Source organism: Verruconis gallopava (assembly GCF_000836295.1).
Source record: "Verruconis gallopava strain CBS 43764 unplaced genomic scaffold supercont1.21, whole genome shotgun sequence".
Lineage (NCBI taxonomy): Eukaryota > Fungi > Ascomycota > Dothideomycetes > Venturiales > Sympoventuriaceae > Verruconis > Verruconis gallopava.
Window position 1 is genome coordinate 161,993 of NW_015622157.1, and position 19,489 is coordinate 181,481.

Genomic DNA, 19,489 nt, shown 5'->3' on the forward strand with positions numbered 1-19,489 from the left:
ACGTATCCGGTGTAGACTTGTTTATTTTCTACGCAAGTTGAAGCGAAAATCTATCCCTACAGAGTTTATGTACAGACTACACAAAAGCATTATTCCACTGGTTCCTCCTCCAGCAAAACTTTAAAGCTGAACGGAACAAACGGCACTCCATCTCCTATGAAATGCTTGCTCATTGCCTCAACCCAGTGCAGTCGGAGAGAATGTAACATGGCGCTCGTGCCCTCCATGACGCACAACACAAAGACTGTAAGGACAAACCAAAGGTAGAACAGCGCGACCGTCATGATCACGGCAGCTGCACCCGTCATGCCAAAAGCAATATTAAGTGTCATCTTCCACAAAACGATCGAGAGCTGCTGATGTGCTAATGAGAGAGCCCAAAGGCGCAGGTAAGAAGCTGTGTGTGAGACGCAATTTAAGCAGAATTCTACGAGTATAGTCAGTTACATTGTACTTGCACGCTATTCTCTTGTTTCTTCATGTGGGTTTGCACCAGTGCGGAGTGTTACGGTTGAGAGGATTTCAATTTGAAATATTTGGTGGTACCAATCATAGGGTTTGGCTTGGAGACAACTTACCAATGGTGTGGATAACTTGATGGATCATCACCTCCGAGAACTCAAATTCCTCGTGGCCTTCTCCTTCGCCATGTCCGATGTCCTGCGTGATGAGCGCGGCGCCGTCCTCATCATCGCCGAAGCTTTCTCGGCCTCCGTTGAGAGTTGGGCTTCCCGATTCTTCGTCGTCATCATCCAATGCCGAGACACGCGTCGACTCGCCGATCCCGCGGTATCCCATAGCACGCGCCTTGTTGTGCTCATAACGCAGATAGAAGGGCTTGAGGAACAACATGATTGGCACTTGAATGACGGCTAGCAGCAATAGAATGACTTGTACGGTGGCCTGGCCACTGTATAGCGGAGTTTCGATCGTACCAGGCTGCAAGAACATGTAAATGAGCATGTTGAGCAGTGACGGCGCTGGTTTGCCAATAGCGACCCAGTCCACGGACCACTTGTAGACAACACAGAAGACAAGGTAGCCAAAAATGGACTGGAAAAAGATCATGCCAGGTACAAAATTGCCCCAAATGTCGATGGGGGATTTAAAGTGGCGAGCATTGACATAAGACCAGCAAAGAGAGAATGTCATCTAAAAGTAGTTAGTTCGAACCGGAAGTGACTATAAGGCAAAATCTACTTACGTGAGCCCAGCCAAGTAAAATGCTGAGCTTCATCTTGTAGCTGTTGGAGAAGATGAGATCATTCTCGGTGTCATGCCACCTGTAGTCCATGCCGAATGGATACGTGTAGCCGCTGTCGGGGCGGTACGCAGTGACAGTTTCGCCCTCTTTGAAATCCTCCGGCCATTCCCACATAGACTTGAAGAGCGGAATCTCTTTGGAGAAGGCATCACAATAGATGAGACCCGTATAGATGGAGAAAACGCCCATCATCAACATGATGTACCGGCCATAGAAAGCCATAGAGAACAACTCGTCGAGCTTGCTTCGAAGGAGGCGTTTTTCATAATAGATCATGGCACAGGCAGCAAGTGTCATGATAATACCGTGGCCGAAATCGCCGAACATGACAGCAAAGAGGAAAGGGAAGGTTACGATGGTAGGTAGGCCGGGATTGACTTCAGTGTACTTAGCTGTTCCATAAGCATCGATGATGGTCTGGAATGCCAGGGTGAACTTGTTCGTCTTGACATAAGTAGGAGGAGTCTTCGAGGTGCGAATCTGGTTGACAATGGTAGGAACGGCGAGGCCAGCACGATCATTAACGTCTTGGAGGGTGGACTTGATCAAACCTAGGGAGCTGGTCGGGCACCAAGCTTCAGCGATCAATGTCTTCCTTGCAGAATCGTAAGAGAAGCGGTTGAGAGTCTGGTACACTGCCTTCTCCTTTTTAATGATCACCATCCACATGACGAGGGTGCGTCCTATAGCTGTCAGTTCTGCATCCAAGGTCTGCTTTGTGTTACGCAAAACACTGTTTAGGTCGCTTAAGCGAGTATTGACCTCGTGGACCTGGTCCCGTCTAAGTTCGGAGTTCTCGTCTACACTGTACAGATCCGCGCCGAGCGACTCCGAGATCTTGCGGATCTTCGCAATGATCTCTTTGCCGTGAGCGAAGATGACGAACACGCTCTTCCTGGTGCCCTCGTTTGTCTCCGGGTCGATTATCTCTTCGTCGATTTCCGATTGGTTCATGTACAAGTTACCACGGAGGGTGCGCCATAGAATCCTCTCGAAGGCAGCCATCCTATCCTGGGGAATGACACCGGCAACGAAGCCGATGTTCATCGCAGTAAAAGATCTATCACCGACCGCGTCACCGTTCTGACCGCTTCCTTCCACATCACGTAGCAAGGGTGCGTCGTCGCTTTCGTCCATCGATTGTCGAATCTCCTCTGTGTTGCCGCGGGCACGATCGAAAAACCCACCAGCCTGTAACAGCACATGCCGCCATTCGATCAATTCAACTTCTCTCTTCTTCAGAGTCTCGTAACTCTCATTGAGCGAGGACACACGGTTCTCCAAGCTTTGACAGCGGTCTACCAGTTCGTCGATCTCCGAGGCTGAGGGGGGGGCGAGGACATTATCGAACTCGTAGATCGAACGCATAGGAATACCAGCTTTGTCCATCTGCGCCTGGAAATATCCTTGAGACACATTAGCGGCTGAACAAAATCGCGACTTGGCACGTGGTCCCTACGAAGTTGCCTTTCCACGTTGTCTAGACGTCGAATCTCATGCGTGTATGTGCGCTGGAAAGCCGACACGGAGGAGTTGAGCTGTGATTCAAGTTTTCAGCTTTCCTAGACACATCAAAACATAGGTGCCTCATACATCTCTAAAGTCCATGACACCCAGCTCCCCGAGGGCGCTCACAACCTCTCTGCCTATCTCGTTGGCAATGTACAACTGCGTCAGGCTCATGTCCGCGGAGCGGAACAATGTATCCTGATGCGGTGCCATATTGGCTAGAGTGACAGCAAGGAGGCTGTCTGTCGTTTCTCAAATTGTAGTTGATGGGGGTTGTTGCTCGTTGTCGCGATAAAGCTCCAACTGGATGACGCTTGGGAAGCTCCAGCATGGAGGCTTGGCCAGCCAGGCTTCAAGGCACAAAGGCAGCAAGGCGAGATCCCCTTTACCATGTTTACTTAACCGTCGACTTTATCTATGCAATTGTTACGGTTTCCCATCAGCTTCTGAAGCAAATCCATGTCTCGCCAATAATATAGTGTGATGTCTAGCATCTATAGCCGCCATTAAACCTACTGGACGTCTTCCGCCATCAGCATCATCATCATCATCATCATTATCATTGGCGTGGCTCTTCACTTTTAGCACTGACTGTACTATATTCAAGCTTGACACATAGTCAATGTCTGTTTCAACTACATGATCCATTCTTTTCATCTCTTCATCTTGATTCAAACCCCTTGGCTTGTGACCTTCACGATCTCCAAAGAATGGAAAAAAAAAATGGACACGTAGTCGGCGAGCCAACAGGCTAGGTTAAGACGCACAAACTCGGCACAGCGCACTTGAACGTCCTTCAGCTCTGCGCGGCGTCGAAGATGGCAAACATCTCCTTCTCCGCCTTCCCGCCGGCCAGCTGTGCGGCAGGAACGTTCCCATTCAACCACATCCTGTGATAGTCGATCTTACACCACGCCCAGCCAAGCTCCTCGAACACCTCGACAGCTGCCGGATTCTGAGGCCACACCTCCGCGATGTAATCGCCCTTGCTCCCCTGCAGTCTGTACATGGCCTGATGCAGCAGAAACCTTGCGTCCTGCTTCGTCTGCGCGTACAGCGGCCCAAACCGAAAGCCGTGTTCGCAGCTTCGCACCAGAATCCAGCCCTCGAGATCCTCTTTGACCCCTTCCCTGATCAGCGCCAGACCCCACGCGTCGTCGCGGTCGAACAGCGCCTCTTTGGACCACGTAGTGCTTCGCTCGAAACCCGTGATTGACAGGTCGCTTGCGACCAAGACCTCGGTCGGTATGTCTTCAAGCGGCACCAGTCTTTCGTGGCCGCTCGCGTGCGCGAACCCATCGGCCAAAGGCACTTCCATGACCCCCTTCCGCGTCATCAGCCGCACCAGCGCCGTGTCCACGAATCCCCTTCGTTCATACGTCTTGACTTGCTCTTCCACCCCATCAAGACCCACATATTCGACGCCCGCCTTCGTGAACTCCTCGAGCAGCCGTTTGAACAACGCCGAGCCCCATCCCAGTCCTCGGACAGGCTCTTTTACGCAAAAGAAACCAACCCAGCCGGTCTTGTTGTCGAAAACGAAGGCCACGACGCAGCCTTGTGCCTCGTCTGGCCTGGACTTGCTGGCAACGTGTAGCCAGCCCGCGGGGCCAATGTGACGCGTGGCCGCGGCGTAGTGCGTGATGATGTCTTTCTCTGCCCTGTTCTGCACGGAGGGTTTTCAGCGTTGGAGCTGTCAAACTTTTGTACTAAGTGACGGCGTTACGTACCCAGCCGAGGACCTGCATGAACGGCCACCATAACCTGGCCGCTTCATCTATGTTTTTCGCTGGTCGAACAATGCATTCGCGATCATCCGTCGCCATTGTTTCCGAGCAGACTCTACCTAACGTTTATATAGCGGATACGCTTTGACAAGCAGGTCACGATACGTTTCGAGCCGCGTTTTGGTACTAACTTTGCTCCCAGTCTGGAGCTTCCCAACTAATTTCCTCTTCTTAACGAAAGTCCCTCCAGACGCAAGAATCTTATAGCCGATTGTGACTGTATAAAAACGATTTGGTTGGCGTGCAGCCAGGAAGCATCTGAGTCATCCGAGATTCCAAAGCGACAGTGTCGAAACGAGATGTTACCATGAGCTTCCGTCGTCTTGGCCTCTCACACATTTGCTCAGGTGGGGTTCATGCACAATCCAACAGGGGTATCATGCCTAGAAAGCGCATCTCATCATATGAACGCAAAAAGAATCGATGCAGATACAGATAGTAAACGCACAGATTCTTCTAGGAGCACTTTGCATATACTTGACGGCAAGCTATTCGCCAGGCACACGCTTTATCAAACATCGAACTTTTGTTTAGCTGGCTTGCAATGGAGGACGTGTGCAGTGACATGTACGTTGCAGGACGATTATGCATTACAAAATAAGACTTGTACCAAGAAGGTTCCTTGTAAGAAAGCAAATCGAAAGATCCGAAACGCTCAGAGGTCATGGTCAACGTTTTCATAAAGTGCTCTTTTGGGTATCTCCAACAGCAACAGAAACTATGAAATAGCATGCGCGCAATAGTATCGAGGCCGTACAAAGGATTAGACGAAAGAAAATGCGCACTTATTCAAGTAGAGAGTCGTCCCAACCGCCAGTTCTGTACAGATAATCGCGGACCCTTTCCTTGACAGCTTCGAGACTGCTGCCTAAGCCTTCGCGCCACTGGCTCTCGACGGTCTCAACCTTCTCCTTCAGCTCCGCGGTGAGCCTTTGCTCCTCTGCCTTCCTGACTTCGCCCATCTCTGCATGAACTAAGCTCCAGTCCTCGCCTTCGGCTGCTCTTTGGCTCTCCATGAGCCTAATACCAGCAACCATAAGTCCGTTCTGTGCCTCGTGCAGCAAGCACATGAGGTTGACTTGCGATTCGATAAACTGATAGGCTGATTTTTCCGCATGTGTAAGTAGCGTGTACAGATACTGACACGGATGCTCGTGGTATTGCGGATTTTCCTCGTACTCTGATGGTGGCACGAGCAAATCAAATTCGCCTTTAGATGAATCGAGATCCTCCGGCACCTTTTGAATCACAGAGGAGAGGCCAGGGGCGATATCCCAAAAGGCACTCAGCTGATCCTCCACACCACGAGTGACGTTCTTCTCGATGATCTTGGCAAACTCTTCGTATCGCTTGTTGGCAGCTTTCTCGAAATTGGTCTTCCTCTCTCGAATATCTTGGTCAAAAAATTGCTGGGCTCCTTGAAGCTTGGCTTCATCGCCGGAATCGCGGAGAGGCTTGACGATGACTTCGCGGTACAGCTCATTGCTCTCACTTTCAAGATCGTCCAAGGCCTTGTAAAGCGTCTCTCGCGCTTCGGTCAGCCATTTGAGCAAGTTCAGCTTCTCAAGCAGCTCAGGTTGTTCATCGCCTTCTTCCTGTGGCTCGTTCGGGCCGGCGTTATTTTCAGATGTTTGCAGACCCGCACAAAGCTGAGAGATGCATGCAGTACACTTCGTGATCTTCTCAGATATCAGGGCATGGAGAGGTGTTTTGACTTCTGGCTGGTAAGCGTCGTACTCCTGTCGCACGATCATGTTTGCAGTTCGAGCCTCGGCGGCATTGAAATCTTCCTCAGCAGCAGCGGCCTGAGCATAAGTCATCTGACCCAAAGAGAGCTGTTCCTGTATATTGTGGCGCATTTGCCCGCGCCGCTCTGCCGCCTCGCGGTTTTTACGTTCTCTGCGTTCGTAGAGCTTTCTGTTGAACTCTTCCTTGGTCTTGACGATTTCGTCCAAGTCTCGAGTACTCTCTAGTACGGCTCGGACCGAAGCAAGGTCCGGGTGGTTATTCGACATGGCTGGGTAGTGGCGTGGATACGGTGGTGGCAGAGTAACCAGTCTAGAAACGTCGAGTTTATGTGGATCTGGAGTTGCTGGGACAGACGATGGAATGTGTCGTGGTGTACTGGAAGACCCTTGGTTCCCATTATGCCATCCAGTCTTCTCAATTGGGTATTCGCCAACTGTACGAGGTGTGGCGTGAAAAGAGGGTGAAGGCTCGTCCTGCCACTGCAGCGTGGCGAGTGCGTCTCGTGAAACGCCCATGAATTTGGACTCGCGCTTTGTGCGCTCGATACGTTGCGAGGCGCCAATGCTGCCAGCACTAGATTCCCACCATCTGCTTGCGGGACGTCCACGTGAGTCTTCCTCATCCGGCACAGTGCTCATAGCCATGCTTGGGATTGGAGACAGGACGGGCTTATGCCTAGCCCATGGGCCACGCTCCCTCGGATCACCAGCGGAGCTGGCGATGCTAGCAGGTGATTCCGGTTCTGTCAATGGCGTAAAGTTGGCCTGTGAACCTGACATAGGACTGTTCAGGGACATAAATGAGCCCATAGAATCGCTCCTAGCGGGTCGCGGCATTGATGATGCAGAAGATGGTTCTGTCGATACTGGCCGCGGCGCTGCAGATGTAGGCTGTAAGGACCGCCAAAGATTCCTCGTGAGATCCAAGACATCTGCGGCCTCCATGGATGCAAAAGCGGCGCTGTATTGGTCTCGTCTAATTCTAGATTCCGCCACGATGTATTCGGCAAAAAGCTGCAGGCGCTCTAAGTCAGTCTGGCAGCTGGCTTCTTTCCGCACAAATTCCTGATGCCGTTTGATCGACGAGATGGCAAACGAGTCGCCAGACTCGGGTTGGTTGCCCGAGCTGTGTGAGCCTAGTTGAGTCACTGGTTCAGGCATTGTGTTCGCACTGCCCGGCATGGTTCTAGCGCTGTCCAGGGCCTGTACCGTTTGAACTTGGGGGGACTTCAACGAGGAACCTGAATGCGGAGGCGGAGTTGGCAACACCTTTGACGCCTTCGGCGAAGCCTTCATTCCTGACTCAATAGGTGATGTCCGGCTCTTCTTCATGGCACCAGAACGAGTAATGCCTCTGCCACTGCTTATTGGGCTGAGAATCAAATCCGCAGGTCCAACTTGGGAACTACCAGGCTCACAGGCCTCATGTGGAACACGATCCTTCGCAGCTCGGCTTTCACTTCTACGTTCCCGAATTCCTTTCCCGCTTTGCTCTCGGCGCAGGGAGCCTGACCAGCTCCCGCTTGAGCCAGATGCTCCTGACGTCTCCGGTGGCACGGAAACGTTGCTGGCTGCGTCTGAAGCTTCCGGAGCACCTGGTAACGCTGGGACCGGAGGGATATCTTCTTGATTTCCAGAAGGCGAACCTCCTCGCATTTGCGGAGGCATTGGCGACTGCGGAAATTCACTGTAACCCGCAGGAGTGGGAGGAACCGGACCAAGCTGAGTTCCCCGATGTGGCGGGGGACGCCGCGTTGGAGCAGATATAATGGGGACCGCCGTATTGTTAACATCGGCAGAGGGCACGGCAATGGCGTTGTCGAAGCTTGATCCTGCCCGTGTCATGCTTGCAGACCGAGAATTGCTGGGATTCGAGGGCGGCGGTCCTGGAGGAGGCGGAAGCGTCATGTTCGGAGCCCAGTGATGGTGGCTCATTGTCCCGGTAGAAGCAGATCTTCGTGCGGCTGGCGGCACGGAAACCTGTTCTGGAGCCTGCGGCACGTACACGGTCTGCCGACTGCCTGTATAACTGATCTGCCGTGAATGGTCCCATCGTTGCACTGGAGCATTTGCCAAAGCTTCCCTGGTGCTATACTGCAGGTTTTCGATCGCATTTGTAGGCGGGGTATTTGACCTTTCACTTGATCGACCTCTCGTTAACGCAGAGAGGCCAAACCTCGACCTCGACGCGGAGCGATCGCGCTGAGAATTTGGCGGTGGCGGTGGAAAGCTCATTTGAGCTCCGTCTCGTGCTCGGGTAGATAGGGGTGACGCTACCATGGTAATTGCACTCACGGGTGTCGCAACCTCGTTCGTTAGATGCGAAGGCAATCGTACATTTGTCTGCAGATGTGGGGGTGATCGAGCATTTAGCTGCTGGCTTGGCGTTGGTGCTTCGTTTGGAGTATACGGCGGAGGAGGTGATTCCAGTGGTTCTGCCAGGGAGAATATAACGTTAGCCATGTCTGAAGTCAGATTGTACCAAATGCCCAACCACAGCTGGAAATATAAAACGGTGAACCACATAAGATCCCGAGATTTCCTCCTCCCTTGCACTTCTGTTCTGCAAAATGGATGTCCCTCGACTTACGTCCAGAATCATCAAGCGGCCTCGGTGCCGCAGGTATTGTGAGCGTTGCATGCGGCCTGTAAGCACCGCCAGTAGGACCACCTCTGGCCCATTGCTGAGGATTATATTCCATCATTGTGCTGCCACCTTGACTTCTATAAGTCGCAGAGGACGGAGAGTCAGCTCCAGGGCTCAATGGTGAATTCCTTGGCGTGTATCCATGAGAGGAGAGTGGAGTTTGAGGAGGAGCAGCGGTTGTCACAGCGGACGACCGATATGCATAGGGACTCGCCGGCGGGTGGGCATGCACAGGAGTGAATCCAGAGGGGAGGCCGACAGATGAGAGCACCGAAGGAGGTGACACAGGACCGTGTCGTAGAGGAAAGTGCTCGTTTCCAGCGCTCCCCGGAGATCTCGACGATTGCGGCTGAGGGGGCCCAGGAGGAGGTGGAGGTAGAGGCGGTGGAATGTATCTTCCATCGTCAACCATAGCAGCGGCAGCAAGCCTCGAGTCGTCCCGCAACTACGACTCCCAGCGCTGCATAATCCAGAAACAACGACCGGTGGTTCGCTCGGTGTCGGGCTTTGTCCTACAACGGTCTGGCGCAATCTGCTTTGGCTGTGTAGGCGCCAATGATAATCACAAAGGTTTCGAGCCCGAACCACATCTGTGGCAACTGTGTGAAAGCTTGTAAGGATGTGCGTGAGAAGGCTTTCCACCACAAGATCTCCCCATCTATCAGCCGAGACGGTTGGCGTGTGCTGTTGGAGGTCGTCTCTCGGCAGGCTGCTTCTTTCGTCCAGACTCCATTGCGCTTTGATTTGCTTGTTTGTCGGATTGGCAGGTTGGGGGTTGTACGAGTGGTGGATTAGGCGCTTGTGGCGCTGGAGCCGCCAGGGTCCTTATGCTTAAAATATCCCTCCACGCATGACGAGGCGATATCATAGGCTCACTCAAGGCATACCTAGTCTCGCTAAGCATTAATTTTGCTGTGATTTCTCGCCCCTTGGCTGCAGGACTCCTTCGTCCGCTAATTTGGCCAACAGCGGAGCGTTTTTGCTGCTGTGAGTCTGGTAGGCCGTTCGCCCCAAGGGCGTCATGATAATGGAGGAGCGACCAAAGCTGACATGAAAAGCTTGTGCTAGTTCAAAATCTTTCTGCGTGCAGTTTATTTACATTTTTGGCTAGAGCATCGCGACTGGCTAATGTTCGTGTATGCAATCCGGCTCATCGACTCCATGAGGTCCTTTCGCACCTTTTCCACCAATTCATTTTCGCACTCATTTAGCAAACTTTGCGTGAACATCGATCACTTTCTGCACTTCGTCGTAGCTGCCGAGGAAAATGCCAGACCGGTCGTGGATGTGTTCTGGAACAACTTCAAGCATTCGCTGCATCCGGCTGTTGACCGCCTGACCTCCAGCTGATCATCGCCAGTTAGTCTATGACTGCTATGCACAAATAGGACTAAAGGGAAAACACACCATTCTCAAACACCATGGCCATGGGTGCGCACTCGTATAGGATTCGAAGCTTGCCCTTGGGGCTCTTCTTGTCGGCCGGGTACGCGAAGATGCCTCCGTACAAGAGCGTGCGGTACGCATCGGCCACCATCGATCCAATATAACGCGCGCTGTAGGGCTTGCCACCTTCGCCGGGATACTTCAGGCTGTTGACGTACTCCTTAACCGGCTCCTCCCAGTACAGGCTGTTGCCCTCGTTGACCGAGTAGATTGCCCGCTTCTTGGGTATCCGCATATTCGGGTGTGTCAGGATGAACTCGCCGAGCGCGTTGTCCAGAGTGAAAGCATTGACCGGGCCGCCTTTCATGGTGATGACAAGCATCGCCGATGCGCCGTACATAGTGAAGCCGCTAGCAACCATCTCCGTTCCCGGTTTCAGTATGTCCTTCTCCGTGCCTTCTGCATCGTCGTCCAGCTTGTAGATGGCGAAGATGGTGCCAACCGACACGCCGGCATCGAGATTGGACGAGCCGTCGATCGGGTCGCAGGCGACGGCGTACTTGGCATGTGGTCCCTTGTCGAAGACCAGAACCTTTTCCTCTTCTTCTGATACGAGCAGGCGGACTCTGCCGCTGCTTCGCATAGCCGAGATAAAGACATCGTTTCCGATTACGTCGAGCTTTTTCTGGTCGTCGCCGGTGGTGTTCGACGAACCAGCAAGACCGGTCAACTAAAACCTCTTGTCAATTGGCGTCATTCAGAACTCTTCTGTGGCCATTCGTACATTGATCAAGGTAGCGCGTCGGATGTAATACGCAATGCTCTTGAAGGCGAACTGCAGCGCGTGGCACAGCAGGCTGGTTCGGTGTTGTTAGCAAGCGACACGGCAAGGGCAGGTGAGACGCAGCCATACGTGAAATCGCCAGTGGCTTCCTTGTGCTTCGTCTGCTCCTCAGTCAAAAATCTCGTGAGGGTGATGATCTCGGTATTGATGCTCTCGGTTCCAACACCGGTGTTTTCCCCGTGACCGTTGGCGGCCCCGTTGCTTGCCATTGTGAGGTGCGGATGAGAAGATGCGGCGAGTATATGCTCGGAAAAATTGAGCGCGGACGCAAAGACGCTAGGAGTGCTCTCGAACAGAGTGTTGTGCTACAAAAATCTGGATGGTCGACACGCGGAAGACACTTCGGCTCAGGTGTACTGGGTGCTGTAGGAGGTCAACCGAGGCGGGCGACGTCAGATGTCCAGATGCGCTGCGGGACCAGCAAAAGTGATTGGGCAGCAAATGCTCTTCCGCCGGTCTTCTGACATCGATTTCCCTTATATAGTTTCTTCGGCGCGAGTTGCACGGCCCACACATGACTGAATTCCTGCCCCGATGCAAAGCGCTATGGGTGTTGCTGGAGGGGGCGGCGGGGCATCTTTTTCCGCTTCACGAGAATCATCACCATGACCACAGCCATCGCGCAGGCAGAGGGTCCCGGGCGCACCCGCGGAGCGTCAAACAGCTCCCGGCAGAGACCAGTACCTGCTGCGTCCGGCTGAGGCGCGTGGTTTCGGATCCAGCTTAAAACCGGCTAGCCGTCACTGAACTCATCGCCCAAGGCTTTGGAAACATCTGGATGCTGCGCAGTCCCGAGATTGCAGTCTTGTTCATTCGCAGTGTCGACGTGCCTGCGCCGATATCGGAGACCGCTGCTGCTGCTGCGGCGGCGGCGGGGGGCAGACAGCACCAGCCACGTCTCCACCGCCACCGTCTCCGCCACCTCCACCGCCATCACCTCCGTCGTTTCTTCATAACTCTGGCCAGTCCGAGCCCAGGTCGACCTGTGCGTCGGATAATTCAGACTCTCTTGTCTTTGGCCTTGGAGACAAGAGTTTCACGTCCCTTCTGCCAGGTAGCTTGCCAAACGTCTTTTCAACTCTGCACAGCACGTCGGATGGTACCGCCGTTCTGCCTTTGTTGCAGCCGCATATTTAAACTTTCTCGATCCCACCGTATCTCAATGATGTACGACGATGGCTTCGATACATGGGCAGAACAGCAAAGGCCGGTCCGATCTGGCGACGCCATATCTGGTAAACTTGCAGCGTTCAAAGCGCAAATGGATTCGTCTTTTTCTTTTCCTAAAGAAGAAGAAAGAGAAGAAAAGGTAGTAGAAGAAAACCTCATGCTGAATAGCCTTCTGCATCGTGCCACAGGGAGCAGTCATCGCAGACTGAGGTCTTGACAACGTGCTTGTTTGTCCAGTACCATCATGGTATCCTTTCAGTAGTTCTTCCGCACCCGTGGCTTCCATTGCCAACATAACTTTACACGCATTCGCATCCTCCTTCTCCCCGTGCTTTTTTTTGACCTTCCTGTCACCTAGAACACATTTCCTTTGAAGTTACTCTCATGGACGTCATTGCTCACGACGTCGTCTACTGCCTAGCTGAGCTCCAGTACGAGCAAGACGACAACACTGGCCAACGCTGGCCTGTCATTCTGCCAGCCGGTAAACAACACGTCTTAAACTTCAGGACCGTGTGCAGATCTTTTCGGGATGCTTCTTGGATTCCGTTCCGCGAAGTCCTCGCTGAGCGCATATTCTACCTGAACGAAGGCGAACTGGCTATTCTGGACAGCATCGCCCGCCATCCGCGCCTTGGACCTCTTCTAACTACCGTCACCTTGGGCAGCCAGATTTTCACGGAACATGGCCTCGAAATTCTCCAGAGCGGACTGCAGTCGCACCCATTGTATGCCAACCAGAATGCCGTTGTAGAGTCGGCATGGCAGACGGGTCTTGCTTCCAAATGCAATCTATGTTACCACGAGCTCGTTCGCTTTAAAGAGCTGTACGAGGTGGAGTTGAGTCGGCAAGAGAAGTTTTGGTCTACCGGCGCTGCCGTAAATGCTCTGAGCAATTGTTTGTCCCGCCTTCCCAACCTTAGTTCAATACGCATTTATCCGCGACCATGCCATGTTTCATTTCAGGTCCGACCAGGAGGCAAAGATGGAAAGCTTTTCTTCACCTCGTTACAGCACAACCATCACTTTGTACGCCATGGCGCCGTGAACAATATACGCTGCTATGGCTGGAGGAACATTGACCGTACGCTGATCGCTCTCAGCAAGCTCACGGCTAGGTATGTGTTTTGTCACCGTCCGCGTTACACATCGAAATTAGCGAACAGAGAAGGGAAGAACATAGATTCTAGCTTCATTGCGACTTTCGACTATCTACAGCAGACGTGCTTTGAGAGCTAATCTGATACAGCAAACTCGCTCTTCGAGACATTCGTACTAGCAGTGTCAGTAATGTGCGATGGCCAATCTCTTCTAGTATTTTCAGCAATATAAGCTTATTTTCAAACCTTCGAACTCTTCAGTTGTCCATTCGCGAGGAGACACTCGCTGACGACGAGGTATATGCTGTTCCCCGGTCTACGGAGACAGCTCACGCCTTCGCTCGATGTCTGATGGCATCGAAACACCTCAAATCACTAGATCTAGAGATTTCTTCCGTGGGCGATGCAATCTTCAACTCGTACGCTCTGTCGCACATCTCTCAGCAGAGGCCCCCTTTTCAACTGGAACATCTCGTTCTTGAATACAACTGCCAAAGCGAGGAAACACTCACCAACTTTGTACGCCCGCACGCTAGGTCTCTCAAAAGACTCGTTCTGCTAAACAGCTGGCTTACTCACGGGACTTGGAGAGACTGGCTCAGCAAAATGGCCGATGCAGGATTGAGATTACAATTCCTAGAGGTATGGAAGCCATGTCAGGATGGCAGGGAATACTTTCGACAACAGGGAGATTGGTTTCCGCTCCGTCTCGTCAGTGCTGTTGCAACCAGTGGAAAAGTGGTTCCATTCATCGGTCACGAACAGTGGGAAAATTGCTATCCTAGATACGAGTTGCGGTAGAGGAGAATTTCATCGACAAAAGCAGGGGACAGTGAACAGCTGAGCTTGCCCTTGTGCACTGTTCGTTCAGTAGATGGTGATAGAAATGACAACTCCCTCTTCATTAGCACATGGACGCTTTTTTACTCTTTGTACCAAAATTCAAGGTTGCGTTCTATTCAACTATAACATCTTGATCGACTATCCCCCATTTGGTTCTGGGTTACGTCGCCCCATACAACTTGGTGGCATGTCGCCGACCAGGACTAGTCATCGAGTGCTACGGGCTTCAACAGTGACTTGTCATCCGCTGGTCTTTTTTCACGCAACGTAACTTTGGCTCTGAAACGCAAAATCAACTGACTTGATGCTGAGATCCAAAGTGTCCGGGAACTCTACTGTAACACGGTACAGACAAAAAAAGAGAGACCAACTTTTAAGCCGGGTTGTACGACGCGAAACATGTACTGCACGAACTTCATCGGCCGAACCCAACTCTGAAGGCATTGAAGAGCCCGGCTCTGACCACAGCTTCAAAGCAAAGAAGGATTTCTTTTCAACTGCGAACAAGCTGTCATACACGGTCAAAAGCTTTGTAATGATCCGTGTCACGACCCATGTGCAACATTCCCAGATCAAGACAAGGCCATTGCAGAGCTGTACGAAATGCGAGAGAATTGTTAAACTGGGCTAATAACTTGAAGGGATGCAAGGGATCAAGGGATCGCAACCGTTGTACAAGTAACAATCCCATATAGATGCACTACACAAGCACCCGAGGGTGGCCCGGGGGGAAGGGCGGGCCAGGAGACGGTGGCAAAAATGCAGCTTCTCGAAACGAATATGGGCCATGATTAGTTCTATACCACAGTAGTAAAAGCTCTCGCGACTCTCAACGGAACCCAAATGAGGACTAGGGTCAACTGGAGGCGAGAGTGCTGCAGTTCAACAAATCAAACGGGGGCATAAGTGCAAGCCACGTACAGCTTTGGGCGGCAAGGAGATCCCAATCGTCAATAATGGACGGGGTTGTCAAAACGACGTTGGAAGCGGTCATGCGATGCGTTGGTCGTACAGGAGTGGCTGTCTTTGGCGAACTGGTGATGTTCTATTCTCCACGCATCGGTTGGGCGGACCACTATTCTAGACAGCTGCAAAGAGTCAAAAATTCACCGGACCGTCGCCCTCAGCTTCCTGTTCGGACTGGAGACAACTCCGACGTCGCACACACATCTGTGACAGATCATATTCACACGTTGGCTAACTTGACTCGCGTGCAGCGCCCACGTGCATGAGTGGTCGAAATCAAAAAATCCTTTGGGTGTAGAAAGTGCTCATTGGCTGTGAGGACTGCCCGGATTCAGAAGCTGCCTGGACCAGATCCCAAGAAGATCGCCACCCGTCGATAAGTGGAACATCGCATTTTGTGCTGCACGCCTGCATGGCAGGGCTGCATGCAGTGCTGTGTTTTGCAAGCGTTTTTTCTGTCCGCCGCCAACACCTGAGAGGGATAGCAGCAAGGTTTTGGAAGACCACTGCCCTGCTGCGAAGGGCGCCCTCCTCCGTGGAATCACAACCTGCTGGGAGCTTGCTTCCGGCGGGCGCTTCACTTTTCCGCGGCTTCGACTGGATGCGCACGACGAACTTTGGCACGAAACATGCCGCTGGAAGATTCGAGGACCACACGTACGGAGTTGCTGGCAAGTAGTAGACAACCGTCTGTTAGCCACGCTGCGTGTTGACATGTACGCATAAAGGACAATGCAGACGCGAAATGGGTGAAGCTGGTAAAGTAGGCCGCCACTCTTTCCCCCCCAACCCCCTCTGGGGTCCCGATGAGGCTGATCACGCAAGCTTTGCTCGTTCGGTCGTCCATTCGCAGCTACGAACCTAGCTGCGAATCCCTAAAGGGGCAGCCGCCGGTGCGGGTGACATGCATCTAATTTCGTGTCGGCAGACACACGTATATCGCCGCTAATGGCTCCGAGAAAACCTGGGAATCGTCGCAGCGGCTTACGCGCCCCAAAGGCCTGGAGATCGATGGAGTCGGGATTGCCGCGATCCTCAGACCCGAAGACGGTGGCGAAGCCTCGATTCTTTTGCAAAAGCAATTTCGCCCGCCTATCAATGCCGTGACGATTGAGGTGCCTGCCGGCCTTATCGACGAGGGAGAAACACCGGAGCAATGTGCGCTCCGGGAGCTCAAGGAAGAGACTGGTTATGTTGGCGAGATCATGGAAGGCGGCTTTGGAATGACGCCTTTGATGTTCAATGGTTTGTACGCCTCCTTGTCGACCACATCACCAGTTTCGCTCACGTTTGACGTTTAAGACCCGGGTTTCTGCAACACAAATCTGCACATGGTACACTGCACGATAGACCCGAAAGATCCTGCAAACCAGAATCCGCAACCCCGACTGGAAGACGATGAATTCATCGAGTGCTTCACCGTTCCCTTGACGAATTTGTACGCTGAATGTGAACGGCTAGCAAGCGAGGGGTATGCGATCGACGCACGTGTTGCGACAATAGCAGAAGGAATTGAGTTGGCAAAGCGATTCAACGTTCGCTAAGCAAATTAGACCTGTATATACTCGTGGTCGTTCACAGCCAATATAGAGAGCTGGGCAACCAGCGTTGTAACTTCATCGAGCTGAGAGCAATTAATTAGATACTCTATCAGAGGGGAACCCTGATAGACATTAAGACTTCCGATCAACGATAGACCGCCAAGATTAGATCTAGACTGCTAGCCTGGTAGTTGCAAGTCCATCATGAAATTTCTCTTCTTAACATCTCTCCTGTTCCGCTCGAATCAACTTTTGAACAACTCTTTTCCATCTTGATGTCCATCATACGCGGTGTAGACTCAGTAACTCAGCTCAAGTTCTATGGTCGACGGAGCTTTATCCAAGCACAAAAGCTTCACGAGGACCACACCGGCAGGTCCGTGTGAGGATATAGATATTTGGCGGTCGTGTGATTGAATCAGTCGGAGTATATCCTGTGAAGTAGAATAGAACATAGAATGTCAACATCCGCGCAACGGACTGTGAGAATGTTGTTCTGCTTGCACAGGAGAATAAGGTCCGTAGCTGCATCTTCTATTGAGTTTTCTTTAGACGAGCATGGGAGCCCATCACACAACTCTCTGTGACTATGATACGACAACGTAGGTAAAGTCTGTTGGCAGTGCACTAAGTTGCTAAGTTGTTCGTCGGTTCTTTGTTCGATTCGTAGCTCCCGGCTTCGAAGGCGGCTCTAAAAGGTCTCTTGCGCAGAGATATAGGCTAGAAGGATGGTATATGGTAGCAATATCAGCAGGCTATCTGTAAACATCAGCATCGAGGTCAGCATCTCGTTCTGCGCGTCTGCGCTTGTTTTATTTGCAAAGTCAGGGGCCTGATCGGAGCCAAGAGGGGATCAACCGCCGGAAGGAGACAAATGAAGCCTGCGGAATTTATATCATAAAGCAAGGAAATTGCATTATGAACCGAGTCGAATACTTCCCGGCCCTGGTAGGACCCGTCATTGATGCAGCACGAGTTGGACTTGAGTGATTGGCGGCTGGCACGTAGATATCGAGTACTTCCCATCGTAATACAAGATTTCCATTATATTCTGCTCGTAGAAGAGACCGCGTCGGTATCTCTTGAGTGTAGGGAAGTCTGTTATTTCAATGAACAAGTCTGTTACTCTGTGGTTCTCGGGTAGAACGTGGAGATGATTGCTCTTTTACTTTGTGGGCAGCGGCTAAGAGTAAGGGAGTACTCGAGGGGTGTGTGCGCCACAAATACGATCGCTAGGACTTTAAGTCGCGTTGAAAAATGTCGGAGATCGAGAAAAAAATTTTCCTTCTCTTTTCTGGGGCTAGATATCGCGCGGTAGAAGAGCCAAGGCACCAGAACGAATTTGAAACGTCATGAAATCAACACATCTTTACACACACTTGATCTCCACTGTATTGCCGTGGAGATACAATCAGCTCTTGAAGGCTCCACCAAACATGGGCCTTTACTTGACGACGGCTAACAAACCAGGAGGCATGTAGAGATATCGTCCGCTATTTGAGACAACAGATCCGTTCACCTGCTAGGATATGGGACTGTAAGTCCTTTACCTAATGTTTCGAAACAGCAAGTCGCCTTTTCATCTTTCGTGGTTGTTGTTCAATCTTCTCATAGCCCCTTGACACCCCTGCTTATGGTATTTGCTGTTAGGCAGGAGCAGATTTCACGTAGGAATACGTGGGCGTACATCGTGGCGCCTAGATCCACTCCACGCTAAGACTGTCTTCCTATTCTTTGATCGATTTAGACTCATGTCTGCTTCTTATTGCGCCTCGCGGCGCAGCGTCTGTCTTGAAATCGAGAACATCGGTGGAGGTCCATTATTGGAGTATAGAGAACTCTGTTCCATTCCTTCAGCCGGAGAAGAGCGAAAGAAGGCTCGAGCGCCATCATAGCTAGCAAGCTAATTTGCAATTAAGCGATTACAATGGAAAGCAGTCGATTGGGCTATTCCTTAATGTTGGCTGCCAGTTGGCGGAAGGCTAAGCGAGTGAAGTGCAGATGGACATCCTATGGATTGGCTTTGATGACGAAGATGGCGCAAGTAGAGCGTTCAAAACGCAAAAAAATCTGTAAGTGGTCAATAGGGAAGGAACACACGACCATCGTACGACAAACCGACTGATGTTCTGCTGAAGAGAAGAGGCTAAAACAGCCAGTCGAGTTCAGGGCCAAATCACGGTCGCGCCGGCGTTACTGTGGCGAAAATAATTCACACAAAGCACAGTCTAAGGGTCATGAAGTCATGCCGATAATGGTGGGGATGCCGGAGCAGTTGGATGCATAATCGATGGCATTACAGCTCCGCGCGCAACAAGCTCTCAAACCAAAGGGGAACGGGGGAAGGGTGGTAGGAGTTGGGAGCGGGCGGATAACTTCTCCAGATCATACGATAAACCATGGTGAACCCTTGCATGTGAGGAAGGCTGTAGGGTTCTAAAAAGCACTCCTGCGCGCGGATGAGCACAACAGAGACAGTCGTCAAGACCGGACGGTACGGCTAAGCAGCTCACGACTCGCTCACGGATATCGAGCGTCAAGATCTCGACACATTTTTTGGGGGCGATGTCCCGGTCATCCGACGGCCGGATCTTCAAGCGGGTCGATAAGCGTCAGAAACGTCTCAGATATCCCCGCGGTGCATTCCTGTTCGATTCGTGCACATAGTACGTGTTGAGGCCTTT

At 51.9% G+C, this 19,489-nt stretch overlaps 6 protein-coding genes across 7 annotated transcripts; 2 read left to right on the forward strand and 4 right to left on the reverse strand.

The window, feature by feature from the left end:
* Nucleotides 1-3: 3 nt before the first annotated feature.
* PV09_06223 (V-type proton ATPase subunit A) lies at nucleotides 4-3,059 on the reverse strand. Its single transcript, XM_016359824.1, has 5 exons — nucleotides 2,858-3,059; nucleotides 2,724-2,802; nucleotides 1,205-2,670; nucleotides 579-1,152; nucleotides 4-427 (listed from the first exon to the last, which is right to left on the reverse strand). Exons 1-5 carry the CDS (start codon nucleotides 2,984-2,986, stop codon nucleotides 90-92), a joined length of 2,586 nt encoding a protein of 861 aa, XP_016212272.1. The 5' UTR covers nucleotides 2,987-3,059; the 3' UTR covers nucleotides 4-89.
* A 242-nt stretch (nucleotides 3,060-3,301) lies between these two features.
* PV09_06224 (uncharacterized protein) lies at nucleotides 3,302-4,911 on the reverse strand. The gene is made up of 2 exons (XM_016359825.1): nucleotides 4,504-4,911; nucleotides 3,302-4,439 (listed from the first exon to the last, which is right to left on the reverse strand). Exons 1-2 carry the CDS (start codon nucleotides 4,597-4,599, stop codon nucleotides 3,570-3,572), a joined length of 966 nt encoding a protein of 321 aa, XP_016212273.1. The 5' UTR covers nucleotides 4,600-4,911; the 3' UTR covers nucleotides 3,302-3,569.
* Nucleotides 4,912-5,133: 222 nt separating this feature from the next.
* On the reverse strand, nucleotides 5,134-9,725 carry PV09_06225 (uncharacterized protein). The gene is made up of 2 exons (XM_016359826.1): nucleotides 8,899-9,725; nucleotides 5,134-8,743 (listed from the first exon to the last, which is right to left on the reverse strand). The coding sequence occupies exons 1-2, from the start codon at nucleotides 9,365-9,367 to the stop codon at nucleotides 5,346-5,348; spliced, it is 3,867 nt and encodes a 1,288-aa protein (XP_016212274.1). The 5' UTR covers nucleotides 9,368-9,725; the 3' UTR covers nucleotides 5,134-5,345.
* Nucleotides 9,726-10,001: 276 nt separating this feature from the next.
* On the reverse strand, nucleotides 10,002-11,939 carry PV09_06226 (uncharacterized protein). Its single transcript, XM_016359827.1, has 4 exons — nucleotides 11,255-11,939; nucleotides 11,126-11,198; nucleotides 10,363-11,071; nucleotides 10,002-10,301 (listed from the first exon to the last, which is right to left on the reverse strand). The coding sequence occupies exons 1-4, from the start codon at nucleotides 11,392-11,394 to the stop codon at nucleotides 10,159-10,161; spliced, it is 1,065 nt and encodes a 354-aa protein (XP_016212275.1). The 5' UTR covers nucleotides 11,395-11,939; the 3' UTR covers nucleotides 10,002-10,158.
* Nucleotides 11,940-12,073: 134 nt separating this feature from the next.
* Nucleotides 12,074-14,375, forward strand: PV09_06227. Of its 2 annotated transcripts, XM_016359828.1 has the most exons (2): nucleotides 12,074-13,473; nucleotides 13,605-14,375. In XM_016359828.1, the coding sequence occupies exons 1-2, from the start codon at nucleotides 12,740-12,742 to the stop codon at nucleotides 14,254-14,256; spliced, it is 1,386 nt and encodes a 461-aa protein (XP_016212276.1). In that variant the 5' UTR covers nucleotides 12,074-12,739; the 3' UTR covers nucleotides 14,257-14,375. The 2 variants fall into 2 exon arrangements, with proteins under 2 accessions (XP_016212276.1, XP_016212277.1); XM_016359829.1 differs by having other exon boundaries at nucleotides 12,074-14,375.
* Nucleotides 14,376-15,670: 1,295 nt separating this feature from the next.
* On the forward strand, nucleotides 15,671-16,808 carry PV09_06228 (uncharacterized protein; the record flags this gene model as incomplete). Its single annotated transcript, XM_016359830.1, has 4 exons — nucleotides 15,671-15,935; nucleotides 15,993-16,027; nucleotides 16,193-16,509; nucleotides 16,567-16,808. Exons 1-4 carry the CDS (start codon nucleotides 15,894-15,896, stop codon nucleotides 16,806-16,808), a joined length of 636 nt encoding a protein of 211 aa, XP_016212278.1. The 5' UTR covers nucleotides 15,671-15,893.
* Nucleotides 16,809-19,489: the final 2,681 nt, after the last annotated feature.